The sequence below is a fragment of the Arabidopsis thaliana genome, chromosome 5 (assembly GCF_000001735.4).
Source record: "Arabidopsis thaliana chromosome 5, partial sequence".
NCBI lineage: Eukaryota > Viridiplantae > Streptophyta > Magnoliopsida > Brassicales > Brassicaceae > Arabidopsis > Arabidopsis thaliana.
The window spans coordinates 17,364,141-17,379,384 of record NC_003076.8 but is presented as its reverse complement, the minus strand read 5'-3'; the positions used below and the strand labels follow the sequence as shown (position 1 = coordinate 17,379,384).

At 30.4% G+C, this 15,244-nt stretch overlaps 4 protein-coding genes across 6 annotated transcripts; 3 read left to right on the top strand and 1 right to left on the bottom strand.

The window, feature by feature from the left end:
* The first annotated feature begins 102 nt into the window (after positions 1-102).
* Positions 103-2,766, top strand: GDPD3 (PLC-like phosphodiesterases superfamily protein). Of its 2 annotated transcripts, NM_123696.5 has the most exons (7): positions 103-369; positions 460-650; positions 1,239-1,298; positions 1,385-1,663; positions 1,734-1,829; positions 1,919-2,115; positions 2,205-2,766. In NM_123696.5, exons 1-7 carry the CDS (start codon positions 315-317, stop codon positions 2,437-2,439), a joined length of 1,113 nt encoding a protein of 370 aa, NP_199144.3. In that variant the 5' UTR covers positions 103-314; the 3' UTR covers positions 2,440-2,766. The 2 variants fall into 2 exon arrangements, with proteins under 2 accessions (NP_199144.3, NP_001330568.1); NM_001344478.1 differs by having other exon boundaries at positions 107-369; positions 1,919-2,704.
* A 3,397-nt stretch (positions 2,767-6,163) lies between these two features.
* On the top strand, positions 6,164-7,577 carry WRKY49 (WRKY DNA-binding protein 49). Its single transcript, NM_123695.3, has 3 exons — positions 6,164-6,558; positions 6,670-6,813; positions 6,975-7,577. Exons 1-3 carry the CDS (start codon positions 6,302-6,304, stop codon positions 7,396-7,398), a joined length of 825 nt encoding a protein of 274 aa, NP_199143.1. The 5' UTR covers positions 6,164-6,301; the 3' UTR covers positions 7,399-7,577.
* Positions 7,578-8,527: 950 nt separating this feature from the next.
* On the top strand, positions 8,528-8,912 carry LURE1.1 (Putative membrane lipoprotein; the record flags this gene model as incomplete). The annotated part of the gene is made up of 2 exons (NM_001036922.2): positions 8,528-8,576; positions 8,675-8,912. 2 exons carry the CDS (start codon positions 8,528-8,530, stop codon positions 8,908-8,910), a joined length of 285 nt encoding a protein of 94 aa, NP_001031999.1. The 3' UTR covers positions 8,911-8,912.
* Positions 8,913-9,874: 962 nt separating this feature from the next.
* Positions 9,875-11,558, bottom strand: DCI1 (delta(3,5),delta(2,4)-dienoyl-CoA isomerase 1). 2 transcript variants are annotated; one of them, NM_001085229.1, is made up of 3 exons: positions 10,793-11,497; positions 10,566-10,651; positions 9,986-10,462 (listed from the first exon to the last, which is right to left on the bottom strand). In NM_001085229.1, the coding sequence occupies exons 1-2, from the start codon at positions 11,436-11,438 to the stop codon at positions 10,635-10,637; spliced, it is 663 nt and encodes a 220-aa protein (NP_001078698.1). In that variant the 5' UTR covers positions 11,439-11,497; the 3' UTR covers positions 9,986-10,462; positions 10,566-10,634. The 2 variants fall into 2 exon arrangements, with proteins under 2 accessions (NP_199142.1, NP_001078698.1); NM_123694.4 differs by lacking the exon at positions 10,566-10,651 and having other exon boundaries at positions 9,875-10,462; positions 10,793-11,558.
* Between the last annotated feature and the right edge of the window lie 3,686 nt (positions 11,559-15,244).

Here is a 15,244-nt window from a genome sequence, read left to right as displayed (position 1 = left end):
AAATTTATTTTTATTCACGTGTAGTTGTGTCTACTTGGCTAAATTAAACCCTTTCCATCTGTCTTATAAATAGAACTAAAAAGAATGATCCAGAAAATTAAAAGATATCCAAAAATCAGATAGAATAAAATTCAACAAGAAAAGTTCTTTTAGAGCCAACAAAAAGAAAAGCTTGAAGATTATTGCGAATGGAGTATTCCATTCGATATCTAGAGCATTCTTCTTTTGTATCGAATGGAATATTCTTTTGTCCTGCTCATATTATCTTAAACCCATTTCTTTAATATAAATCTTTGTTCGCAAGAAACTAAACCATGGCTCTTGAAACTATGACATTGTCTTTATCTAGTTCTGCCATGTTATCATCAGGTAATAATATCAAATGGCTCCATGCAAAAACTTCTGTTTTTTTTTGTTAATATATTATTGGTTATGATTGGTTTTGTGTTGATTTTAAAGGTGTTGTTGAAGATGATAAGAAGCAAGAGGCTATTGTTTTCCCTAAATTTGTTTTGATGGGTCATAGAGGATTTGGGATGAACATGCTTCAATCTCCGGACGAGAAAATGAAATTTATCAAAGAAAATTCTCTTCTTTCTTTTAATGTTGCTGCAGATTTTCCTATTGACTTCATTGAGTTTGATGTCCAGGTTTGCTTTTCCCCCCTAGAATCTTGATCATTTTTTTTTTGTTTCTATCAAGAAATGAAAAACACAAATTAGATTAATGATCTGGCCTCAACTATTTGTTGGGATTATGTGTAAGATAGCCAAATGTTTGGCTAAAATTAGGGGAAAAAACACGTGGTGTCAAAAAAGAATATATGTTTTTAGCGTCTAATGTCATATCATGTACAAATAGCATGTTGTAGTAATTTAACAACAACATGATATGTGTTAAAACCCTCATGTAATTATTTAAAAGAAAACACACGATTATGATTTGGCCTCAGTTATTTGTTTGCATTTGCTTTTGTAGGAGAATCCAAAGCTTGTAGGATTCAAGCTCTTAGAAACCATAGAAAATGAGACTGAAATGAAATAGCTTATTAAAGCTTTATTTAGTGCCAGACTTAGTAAATGAAATGAACTTTAGATTATCACCAAGATCAAAATGATTTTAGTTTTGATATTTCATTAAGGAAAAAATGAGGCAACTCTCAAAGTTAGAGTAAAATAATGCAAAATAATGATTTTGAAACAATAGCACCGTAAATAAAGAATGTAACTATTTTGTAGGTAACTAGAGATGGTTGCCCTGTAATTTTCCATGATATCTTCATGTTCACGCAAGAACAGGTTAGGATTTAATTTTTTAACACAAACAATTGTATTACTGATAGATAAGTCTAAGTTTTCATTAGCAAAGGGAAATGTCTTTTCAGGGAGTGATTATTGAGAAAAGAGTAACGGAAATGGATTTACATGAATTTCTCTCATATGGACCACAAAGGGATGGTACAAATGTGAAGCCTATGTGGAGGAAGACAAAAGATGGTAGAATTTTCGAGTGGAAAGTCGAAAAGGATGATCCTTTGTGTACCCTTGAAGATGCTTTCCTAAATGTTAAACACTCACTCGGATTCAATATCGAGCTCAAATTCGATGATAATACCGTATATGGAGAAGGAGAGTTACGTCAAACTCTTGACAACATCTTGACGGTAAAAGACATATTTTCACCCGTCTGATCTTCTTATGTTGATCAGTAATCTCAATCTTTTAGATGAACAGGTTGTAAATGAACATTCCAAGAACCGGCCTATTATATTCTCGAGCTTTCATCCTGACGCGGCTCGACTCATCAGGAATATGCAAAGGTGTTATCCTGTAAGATTTCTTCTTTGGTGAAAAGTTTCTCCATGGTCGACAATTAAGGCTTAATTTTTGTACATGGAAATGCTCATATACGTTTTCAGGTATTCTTCTTAACAAATGGAGGATGTGAAATCTATAAGGATGTGAGAAGGAACTCATTAGACGAGGCCATCAAGCTTTGCAAAGAAAGCGGTTTGCAAGGGCTTGTCTCTGAGGTTAAGGCCATATTAAGAACCCCAAACGCAATCACACGAGTCAAAGATTCAAAACTTTCACTTCTATCTTATGGCCAGCTTAAGTAAAATCCTCCCGAGTTTAATATTGTTGTCATTTCTCTCTCGCCTCAACTTTTTTTCCTCTGAAACAATCCTTTTTGATTACTTTCAGCAATGTGGTAGAGGTGATTTACTTGCAATATCTGATGGGTGTGGAGGGAGTGATTGTTGATATGGTCAAGGACATCTCCGAAGCCATTGCGAATATCGAAGTTACAAACGAGGATGATTGTGAAGGTGAGGATGAAAGAAAGTGTCTGATTAGGTTTGGAGAGGAGAGGAAAAAAGTGGAAATTACTAAGGATATGATCACTTTGTTAAATAAGTTCGTACCAAAACTGCTTTAACAATGAAGATTTCGCTTCATTTACACACTTTCGCTTACTTGTAAATAAGACTACTTACTAACTTAGGCCGTTTAAATAGTTTTTATATGTATATTTTTGTGGTCGATTACTAATCAGCTGCACATGAGACTAGTCTCCGCGGAGTTTGTGCGAAAAGACAAAGTGATGTATTACTCAGAATTAGTAATGATCTAACGACCGATTTGAAACGGAAAATCCTAAATCTGTAAGAAAAAAAAAAAGACATTCAAAACATGACAACCGGAATTTTAGTTTGTTGTAATATCACATGGTCCTTTAAAAAATAAATATATTCTCATAAAAAATGATGATGAAATTAATTTAATCAAAATACATAACTATATTAGATTTTGTAGATTTTGTTTGTATCTAATGAAAGAAAGCTAGATGTTTAATGCAATTGTTTAAATAAGAAAACTGAAGTTGCATCACCAAATGTTTTTCTTAATTTGTAATAATTTCGGGTTATTAAGTCTATTTCATTACATTAACTACTTTGTCAAAAAACAAATATCTATGTCCAATGCATACATACATAACGTTTGGACTATTAAAAATGATATACAGTATAAATTTAATACGAAAATATAATTTTAACTTGATTTTTTTTCTCTAACCACATGTTAATTAGAAAACTTCTCCTTAAATAGGTGTCCAATCACGAGGGTAAGTACTAAATAGTTACAAGAAAAAAGATCCAAAAAAAAAGAATTTGGAAACACTTGGCTAAACAGTTGGCTTTTAAAGTCGAGTAATACGAAAGAGTTAGAAATTATAGAAATACGTACGGAGCAAACCAATCTCATCTAACTCTGCATAATCTGTTTCAAACACCTGACGGTCTATCCTTCTTGTAAGGATGTTATTCATACCTCATATTAATGTTTCCATCTCCAAGTGAAGAGGCAAAGAACTCTGTCGGTGACATATTGATCCTAGTAGCATTATTTGTGCATCGCTTTGCTGACAAATCCAACTTAAACGCACAAGTAGAATCATAAAACTTCCATGAACCATCAATTTGACATCTTAATGTCGAGATATTACTTCCTTAGATGATTTCCTGTTCAATTGTTTTGTCTGAACTCAATTAGACCTTCTTCCATGACAATTTTTCACTTCTAATGTGATTATAAATGTCAAGGGGTTTCTATAGATTTCTTGAAAGACTTTTAATTTGGTTCTTAATTTTCAAAATAATCATAAATTTCATGGATGACAATTATAGTTTTCATGTTCGTCAGAACTACTAGGTTCTCTCCAATATAAATAATCGAGATTGGTGAAAATCAAACTTGATGAAAAACTTCATGGAATCATCAACATATATGTTAATTATTTAATTAGTGAAACTTATAAAATTTGAAAATCTTTTCTTCATCAACAATTCATTTTTTTCAAAATTTCATGTGTAATCTAAAGATAGCATGGTCTTTAATCATGTTATTTTATCTGACAACAAGAAATTTAAGAAAATAACATACCTATACGTTAATACAAAAGACATTTTAATTATTATTTTTTGTTTGGTGATTCATTTTTTTAAAAAAATTATTAGAGTTTGGGTATTTACTTTAACAATGGAAATAGTAAAATTATTACTCCATATCCTTAAAAACCCTTCTTGAATGGATCAAAAAATTCTGATACTCTCTACATATATATACCGTTAACATTAACTATAAATGCAAACTGCAAATTTAAAAAAAAAAACAAAAACTAAACGGTTGACTTTGTTAAATGATTTGAGCAGAAACTTCCATTACAACCAATTCCTCAATCAAATCACACAGACAACAACAACACTAAAGCCCACTAAGTCAACCCAAACCTTTTTTTGTCCACCAGCTAGTCACATTATACTTTTGTCTTTACGTAGCAAGTCAAAGCGACATAGCAACAAAAGGAAACTTGATTTTATCAATATCATGGGCCTATTCCCTATATCAATGGCAGAGTTTCGTTCATTTAGCCTGTGTAATATGACCGATAAGATTTTCTGCCAAATCATGTGCCAAAGACTCAAGGGAATATTGCTAAATATCGCTTTTCGATAACATATTACGTATTACATTATAGTAGTTCAGGAAACTTTCTACGTCATGAGATATCATCAATTTTTTTTTAAATGATAATTCTTAACATGTGATTTTCGGAAATACGGGTTTATAGCAGATCCATGTTTCATTATTAGGTAGAAAGAAGACATTTTCCCTAGACCACGAAAAAAAAATGTCAGTTTACCGCAAATGTTTTTACAAAATAACATGGTTCTCATCCGCAAAACAATTTGGTCAAAATTTGGCAAAGAAAGTAAAACGATATTTCAATAAATTTCTGTTATTGGTTATTTACGTATATATTTACAACTGTAAAGTTATTTAGCTAATTTACCCTATAAATTTAAAACCCTTCTTGAATGACTGAGACAACAAGATAGTACGTACGTTAACGTTAACTATGACTGAGACAACAAAATATTAAAACACTAAACGGTTGACTTTGTTAAATGATACCAAAAATAAAATAAAAAAATCTATTTCAAGCGTGGTGGTTAAGATCCAAAACCAATTCCTCAATGACTAAAAGACAACAAAACCTAAACCCACTAAGTCAACCCAAACGGTTTTTTGTCCACCAGCTGGTCACACTATATTTTTGTCTTTATGTTCGAAAGTCAAAGCCACATAGCAACCAAAAATAACTCGATATTATCAATGTTATGGGGCCTAAGATATAAGCTTCAAAGTTATCCACGACGGTTGATTCATGAAATATATGGACATTACTAGAAACCTATCTAAAGACAAAAAAAAAGCAATAATGATAAGATGACCCTAAATTTAATGGTAATGTTATAGGCTGTCGCAAGTTCAGTGCATACGAAATATGCATTATTGCCTTACATTTCTAAGAAAAACTATGTATAACCCACACATGTATAATAGTGCTTTGTGTTAGTATTATCGATGTATATCAGAAAAATTCAGTCCAATTTGGAGAATTTATCTCATTTTGTTGTGATCATGATAGTTAGCCGATCATAATGCATCTTGACGTAAGGTATAAGCATAAACCAACTTATCAAATCCCAGACATTCTCCTCGTGTCTATGGAAAAGAACGACCATAATTTGTTTGATATTCTTATCATGTGGACGATGTGGTCTTGAAGAGTAGAACATACATCATGCTCCTAGTTTTCAATCACGGAATCCTAGCTGTGACTCACTCTCTGAAGTTAGAAAACTTTATTTTGCCGCGTCCAAAATTTCGATGCCAAATCTAATGAGGTAAATTTTTTAATTAGGTATAAATAATAGTTCTGGATATAATAAGTTTTTTTAAAGCAACAAGTTAGAAGCTCAAAAAAAAAAATCATTTATACATATATACATTTCATATCTAAACTATTTGGATTCCTCCAAAACTATCTCTAAACTAGTGTAAATCGATACGTGTGAAAAGATGGTGGACATTCCAAAAAGTAAAAATCAATGATAATAGTGTTTTTATGTTTATTAACGATTATAATAATGTTGTGCAAAACAAAACTTAGAGATAAAAGATAAATTGATATAAATTCAACACATTAATTAATGTAGATAATTTATTAAAAACAATAATATGGCATATAACTCAAGTATAACAAAACTGAATCCACATGACTAATTTTGGTATTATATATAACTCGTGTAGATCCCCTCCTCAAAAAAAGAAAAGTAAATAGAAATTCAACACACGTTACTCTTAAAAGTTAAAAGAATAAAGAATCCCTCTCTCCCTCTCCCCCTCTCCCCCTCACCACCAGCTCGCATAAGTTTTCTTGTCCCCATACTCATATGGAAGAAGAAGGTTATCAGTGGGCAAGAAGGTGTGGAAACAACGCCGTTGAAGATCCTTTTGTTTATGAGCCACCTCTTTTCTTTCTGCCTCAAGACCAACATCATATGCATGGGCTCATGCCAAATGAAGATTTCATTGCCAACAAGTTCGTCACATCAACACTTTACTCCGGTCCACGAATCCAAGATATTGCAAACGCTCTGGCCTTGGTCGAACCCCTGACCCACCCAGTCCGAGAAATCTCTAAATCAACGTAAGTAATTGATATTTATTTTTTTAATTACAAGAATACATCTCTTTGCCTTATGTTTAGTATAGCCCTTTAATAATAAGTACTCATGAGTTCCTTTATATTTATGTATAGAGTTCCTCTTTTGGAAAGAAGTACTTTGAGCAAGGTGGATAGGTACACTTTAAAGGTGAAGAACAATAGTAATGGAATGTGTGATGATGGATACAAATGGAGAAAATATGGCCAAAAATCAATCAAAAATAGCCCTAACCCAAGGTACATATATGCATTCTCCGTTTTAGAATTGTATATGCATATCGAACTTCTTTGGTTCGGCCAAAATGATACGTATTAAAATCAACATATGGAAGTTTTATTTAGTATACTTAGTTTTCGGTCACAAGCCTAATGTTACTATATTTGTGATATATGTCTAGGAGTTATTACAAGTGCACAAACCCAATATGCAATGCAAAGAAGCAAGTGGAGAGATCAATTGATGAGTCTAACACATATATCATTACCTACGAAGGTTTCCACTTCCACTATACTTACCCTTTCTTCCTACCCGATAAGACACGTCAATGGCCCAATAAAAAAACGAAAATACATAAACATAATGCTCAAGATATGAACAAAAAATCTCAAACCCAAGAAGAGAGCAAAGAAGCACAATTAGGTGAGCTCACCAACCAAAATCATCCAGTCAATAAAGCCCAAGAAAACACACCGGCAAATCTCGAAGAGGGATTGTTTTTTCCGGTTGATCAGTGTCGGCCGCAACAAGGGCTTCTAGAAGATGTGGTAGCTCCGGCAATGAAAAATATTCCTACCAGGGACAGTGTTTTGACAGCTTCTTGATAAATAAAAAATTATTTGAAAATATTAAAAAAATATAAAATTAAACTTCTTTATCATAACCGGAGAAAGTTTTATTTTTCTTCTAAACTTTTTACGTTTAAATAAATTTATTTTGCTCATCTACACAATAAATACATCTAAAGAGTTTCAAGAAATATTTAATATGTTTGATATTGCCACTTCCGTTAAGTTGATAGCGATCCCGGAACAAAATTCTACAAATTTTGAAAAATGTTTTTAGTTTTAAACTTATAAAAATATTGAAAAAACTTAATACCAAATCTTATAAATTAATCAGTTTACATCTTAAAATATTTTGTTTATATAACTTTAAAAAATATATGGTCTCTATAGATAACAAGTCGAAGGTGTTTGTTCAAAAAAAGAAAAACAAATAAGGGGATTTATGGAATTTTTGGTTAAGAAATCATTTACGCAATTAAAAAAAAAAAAGATATACATATGTACAAAGAGTTTGGATAGATTCGAGGCATGTATGAAATAAAATGATTTGGTCATCTATAAGATCATAAATATAAATAAGGAATCAAAAAGTAATTTATGTTTTGTTAGAAAAGCAAGATAGGCATCTTGAGTTGGTATATATAATATAAATTATTAATCATTTCTAATCAATTTATATATTATATATATTTATTAGTTCCTTGACTTATATATTTATTTTAAATAAAATGTTTGCCTCAATAGTAATTTTAAATTTTAAAGTTTAAAACCGCTAATTGTATGTACTTATTAGATGTATGTTATCAGTTATACCAATAAATAACACATTTTAATAACTACTATTAATTGAATTTGAATTTTATGAATATGTATAGAATAAATCCATGTGTAGGGTGGGTTGAAAACCTCATGATGTAACAAAACAATTATAGTTTAAAAACAAAAACAAACATACATAGGTTACTTAACTTTCGTTTATAACAAAATAAAACGTTTATTTGAAAATTAACTCTTTGTATAACATATGTATCTATAGAGCCTATAAATATGACTGTATATTGTTTTAATAACTCCAGCACAAAACAAAAGAAAAAAGAATTCAAAACGATTCACAAATTTTTTTTGTAATTTTTTTTTTGTGGTATTGGTTAATTTCTATGAAGAAATGAAGTTGATTTTTATATTTTTAACTCTATTAATTTTTGTTTCTTCATGTAAGTCTAAATTTATTTAATTAGGATAATATATCAGTATTATAATCAACAACAAAAAATTGTTTAAGAATTTGATATATCTTTTCAAAATTTGATAGGTACATCAATACTTATAAAGGAATCTAGTGAAGAAGAGAGAATATATCCTTTCAATCCAGTAGCAAGTCCTTTCGATCCACGTTCACTGAACCAAATACTTAAAATAGGCAAAATTGGTTATTGTTTTGATTGCGCAAGAGCTTGTATGAGAAGAGATAGGTATATTCGCACATGTAGTTTTGAAAGAAAACTTTGTCGTTGCAGTTATAGTCATATTCATCATACTCATGGTTAAGGCATTGTAATTTTGTTAAACATTAATAAAAAGAAAAAAAAATTATATTACTGTCTAATGTTCATTCTTTTTATAATGAACATGCATGTATAATAATCTAAAAGTTTTGTATTGCACTCAATATAATAATCTAAAAATTCGATCTGAGATAGCAATAAAACTGGTTAAAATCCTATAAGTAAATCACATGACATGCAAAAGCTTCTGAAAATACCTATTTCTTCCAGAGAAGGCACTTCTGACTTCAGCTACTTCATCCTCTTTGAGCGGTATAAAAGGTTCACGAGAAACCATCTAACAAATCAATAAAACAATTTTTAATAACGAAACAAAGATGAGTAAAGTTCCTACAAATGTGCTTCATCAACATAAAGCTAAACAAGAATAAGCTCATAACCTGAAAAAACTCTGACCGTGTGGCTACTAATCCTGATTGCGGCTAATGGACGAGCCTAAGAAGCACTCTATCAACTCTTTAAAATGTGCAAACCATATTACAGTATTTTCAATCACTCTTTAAAAAACTGCAAATTTTTTAAAGCGGGAGGCAAATATAAAGAAAGAAAAGAAAAAGAAGGTAAAGGATTAAAAACTTTAGGGTTAGCTTCTTCTACTTCAGCCGGTTGAGCCATTTTCTAATTTCATAGTATATTTTCATGTCTATTGAGTGAAACTAAGCAATTATTTTATCCGAAGTTTCACCTGCTCGAAAGAAAATTTTGTGTGTGACTGCTTTCGAAGTTGAAGATTTCGATCAGTTTCTTATGCCCTCCATGTTTACGATTGATTCGATATGATTTGAGACGTTTTTTGCTTTGTTTAAATTGATTAAGACCATTTTATGGTTTCCACCGTACTTGTTTAATGTTTTTAGATACCAGAATGGATGAGTTCACAACAGGTTTGTAATCTGTTCACCGGAGATGTCACATCTCACTGTTGGTATATGCAGTTGTGTCTGACAATAAGGTAATGGATATGATTCTGATTACATGCATCGACACGGCAAAGATTTCCATGGTAACGGATCCAATGGAAAACAAAAAGTATTAGAAAATCAGATTATAAGATACTTGGAAATCTTCCGGTCGATGCTCATATCCTTAAATACTCTGATTTCTAGATACACTGTGAAATGAATGGAGAGAAGAGACAGAAACTAATAAACATTGAGGTATAGCATTTACCAATATGCATTGTGCAGAGTATTAATCATATTCTCATGTGTAGAAGACCATTTTATCTATAGCCCTAATCCGTAATTAGGGAACTATCAATAACTAAACTTATTTGAAGTAATATCTTATTACTTTAGTTACCAGAAGAGCTTTGAAAGATAAAGAAGCAACAGAGAGACTGTATCAAAGTTTAGCAAACCGAGGTTTTCTTTTCATCATCTGAGCAGAAACAGCTTCGTTGAGATCATCTGATATAAGCATAGCCGAGTTCCAAGTTGCTACATAGTCAAGTCCTTGTTCTACACTCACCTCTCTGCTTCTTAATAACACTGCCTTTGTCCCTGTCACAGCTAAAGGAGACTTGCCTCCTATTCCTGAAAACATCCATAAACTCCAATTCTCATTCCCTCACAAATCAACCATCTCGGAATCAAAACTGAGACAAACCAAGCATAGAATCAACAGGACTTAACCAACCGATTAAACGAAAAGTCGAAAAATGAAACGAATTCCGAGAAAATTCGTTCGAAAAACGTGATTCGAACCCTAAATCATCCCAGAATCTAACTCGAAACAAAAATCGATCATAGAGTCAGCAGAGTTAAGCAAAAATGTGATTCTCATACTCTCAATCATCTCAGAAATCAAAATTGAAACAAATCAACCATAGATTCAACAGATTTAAGCAAAACTAGATTGATTACCTTCGGCGATTGTAGTGACGCCATTATCAAGCTCCGATTTAGATCCGAAAACTTTAGAAACCAAACCAAGATCCTTTGCTTCACTTCCAGAGAATCTCCGAGCAGTTAAAGCCAATTCCATGGCGTTAGCATACCCAACGATACTCGGTAATCGCTGAAGTGTACCAAGATCCGCAACAATCGCTAGATCAACCTCTTTAATCGAGAAAAACGCATCCTCAGAGCAATACCTAATATCACAAGCGGTAATCAGATCAACACCGCCACCGATACACGCGCCGTGAATAGCGGCGATTACAGGTTTCCGGCATTGTTCAATCGCTGTAATCGCCGCTTGCATCGACTTGATCTTACGGCGTAGCTGCTCGCTAGATCGTCCTCTGTCGTTACCGGAGGAGGATTGTGTCGAGATTGAAGAGAGGGAATTGAGATCGATACCGGAGCAGAAGTGTTTTCCGGCGCCGGAGAGGATGATGACGGAGACATCTGGATTTTGGTCGAGAGATGAGAGAGCTTTGGGGAATTCGATGAAGAAATCGAGAGATAAGGCGTTGAGATGTGATGGTCTGTTGATGATGAGATGAAATACGGAGGAATCAGTGTTCTTGCGAATGATTTCTAGGGTTTTGTATGACTCCATTGTCATAGTTTGAAATACAGTGATGATGATGATAAGGTTAAAGGAATATGATCATATGAGCTAATAATACAAGTTTGAAATGAAATGAAACTTTGAATCACAAAGGGGCACAGATGTAATTTGTTGGGAAGTATCTGTTTGTGATCCTACTAATATTATTTAACAAGTAGAAATAGATGATTAGTAATTTGGCGTACCGTTTTCCGGTTTGGTTTTAGTTATTTTTCCGGTTTTAAGGTTTATCGTTTTTGCAAAAATCAAAACCAGTTAGAAACCGTATCTAATTCGGTTTAGTTACGGTTTATTTTTCGATTTTTACGGTTTTTCGGTTTTATAAAAAACAAAACCATGTAAAATTATATATAATGGTTCGGTTTGGTTTTGATTATTTATGGTTTATGACTTTATTCTATAATTTTGGTTGACCTTACCTTGAATTGAGTGATGGTTGCTAGAATTATACATGCAATTTCTACGTTTTATGGCGACTAGTTGTCTTTTAGGATCAACATTATGGTTTTGATTTTAGGATTCCTCCCTTCTAAACATAGATTGTTCTAGTGATTTTTTTTTTGTCTAACGTAATTGTGCATCAACATCAAAGAATATTGTTTTATTCAATTGAAGCACTCGTGGTCGACTAATGTTAAGGTGATAAATTTGTTTTCGATACCATTTTTTGACGCTCTAATCAGATACAAACCATCATATAAAACAAAAATATGGTCGAACGAACTTTATCTGAAAAGATTTAAAACGAATAGAATACAAGTTAAATTGCGATTCCAAAATCTAGTGTGCCCTAAACGGCTAGACAAATAACAAGTTAACTAGATTAAAACCCGCGGTATACCGCGGGACGATTTATTTTGTAAAAGTAATATATATTAAAACTTGCAAATTTTATTTTTAAAAAATATTTATATTTTACAGTTTATAATTGTTGTTAGGTAACGCTATACCCCGAATCAATGAGACAATTGTTAAAAAACTAAAGTTTTAACCCCTATTAAAACAGCATATTAATAATATTTTAAATTTTTTTAAATAATGATTCAAATACATCCACCATATAACCCAATTCCAAAGTAAAATCCGTTCTGTAATTTCTTTACCCGTCCCGTAATTTTTTTTAAAGAAGTAATTTTAAAATTTTAAGAATTATTTTTTATATATAAAAGTTTTGCAAATTGTATCATTCTCTAATACATTTATATTTTATAGTTTAATTTTATATATAGTAACATTATACATACCACATAACATTTTTGGTTTTATATAATCTTTTCTAAATTAGGATGATTTGATATGTTTAATATTAGTAGTTTTAAAAAATAATAAATTAAAGATTTAACCCGTATTGAAACGGTGGATTAATTATATTTTACTTTTTTATTAATGTTTATTCAAAAACCCGTCCCTCCAAATCCGTCTTACCAAAAAGCCATTTATTTTATTAATATTAATTTTATTAATGATATGACTTTGAATTATAATCTAAACATTTTAGCTAATAACATAGGAGTGCATTATATTTATTTATTAGGGGAATGTACCTTATGACCCGAATGCACTTTTACCCAAATCCACCAAAAAAAGTCTTGCAAAAATACTATAGAGATAATAAACGATAGTCGGTTTTGATAGGTATAAGATTAGCAAATATATTAGTTAGCTTTTATTAGTTGAAGAATACAAATTGAAAAGGTATATTACACTTTATTCAAATATAGTATCAAAACTTATATAACACAGAGATTTGATAATTTTTTAATTGTTGAATACTTTTTTTTGTGCTAATTTTTCTGTGATTAAGATTTAATTGATTTCGTATATAAAATTATTAAATTGTTTTACGAACTTCTTTGTTTATAATTTGGTAACAGATAGATATTCAAATATTCAGTATATTTTGCTTCAGTTTAGGAAATCTTTGATGACCCGTTTTTAGATCCAATAAGCCCTATAATCTAGATATTAACCTGCAGTATACCGCATGTAGGCTTATATTTTAGTTAAACTAAAAACTTTTACTGTAAAGATGATTTAAAAATATATGATATTATTTTATTTGATTTTAAATGTATAGTAAACAGTGAGTTGTATATGTTTTGTTGATATTATCTATATTGTTTAGTGTTTAAGATTATACACTTGTAGTTTGATTGTTAATTTAAGAGTTTCACCTGTAGTATACCATCTTGTATTAATATCGATCTAAACCCGTCAATTCTAGGATTTTCCAGCTTGTATTAAAAATTGAATCACATCATACACATAAAAAAAATCTAATATGTTATTAATTATTGTAGTATATAAGATTATAAATTTTCAATATAATATGTATGAAATTGAATATAAATATTTCAAATTATGACCTGTTACTCAGTAGAAAGTTTTCTTAAATCTATTTTTCACCCGTTATAATATTTTTTCATGTATTGAACAATTTATATTCGTTTTTAAAAATTCAAATTATGGCATATGCGAAAAAGTCTAATTCTTTTTTTATAATGATGATTTTATTTTTTCGAAAAAATAGAATCATATAAAGATGAGAAGTGAACTATACTAATTAATAAAAAATTAATATGATAATTTAGATATCAAATCTAATTTGTTGATTTTAATTGGTTACTTTTTCGGAAATTAATAATGTATTTCGTTTTTCTAATTAAATTAAATTAATTGAAATTTATACATCAAATCTTATATGTTGATTTTGATTGGTTATTATTTTTGGAAATTAATAATGTATTTTATTTTTTAATTAAATTTAATTAATTAAATTAGTATTTGACTTTTTAATCCTTAAAGAGATAAATTAATTTACTCTTTAATTTTTTGTTTTTAATGGCATACCTATGTAATTACTTACAAAAATTAAGGTTACATTTAAAATGTACTTCCCAAATAATATAGTAGGATTTTTCTTTTTTCAATTTAGTAGCAGAAATCTTTCCACCAATTTAACACAAAATCCTCTCCCTTCTCTATATGTCCATGATCATGTCCACCATTGACACCCTATAACTAATTTCGGGATGTAAGAAAATTGAGTTAAAATAAAAAAAAAAAGTTATGTTTAAATTCATATATTCTTTTACAAATATTAGGATGCATAGGTTGTAATAACCTAACAGAAATATCTCACTTGAACCATGCATCTGATTTACAGTGAGTGCACTGGTAGAACTGCTATGAATGTTTAGGAACGTTTAAGTTCAAAACCGGTTGGAACCGCATAACTCAATATCCTAACAAGAAACTTAACTCCAACGCTTAAAAAGTAATTTATGCGATCTAAGATAGGTGTTTAGAGGTTAAACAACTTCTTATACTGCTTTTTAAAGTATTGAAAGAATTATCTATTATAGTTGTCTATATATAACAATATATTGGTAATTATAACAAAATAATAATGTATTTTTTTCTGTAAACTTTTTCATTTCTCAAATACAATGTTTTGTTATTCAAAAATTAGAACCTGGAAAATCGAAAATTCTGTTAGGTAAATTGAATCATTTTTCTTTAAAAATCAAAGCCAAAAGATGTGAGAGGAAGCAAAAAGAAGTACTATTATCTTATTTATTTAAAGAAGAAAGAAGAGAGACAAGAAAATGGAAAAAAAAAAAATTATATACCAAAATAAATATATCATAGTTGTGTATATTATATAGAAGATCATATGACCAATTTAAAACATATGACCACACCCTTAATTTAAAATATTTGCCATTGGATCTAATTTTTCAATAATATAATTGAGCCATACCTGCTGAACGGTTGTCCTCCAGCACAATGATAACTCC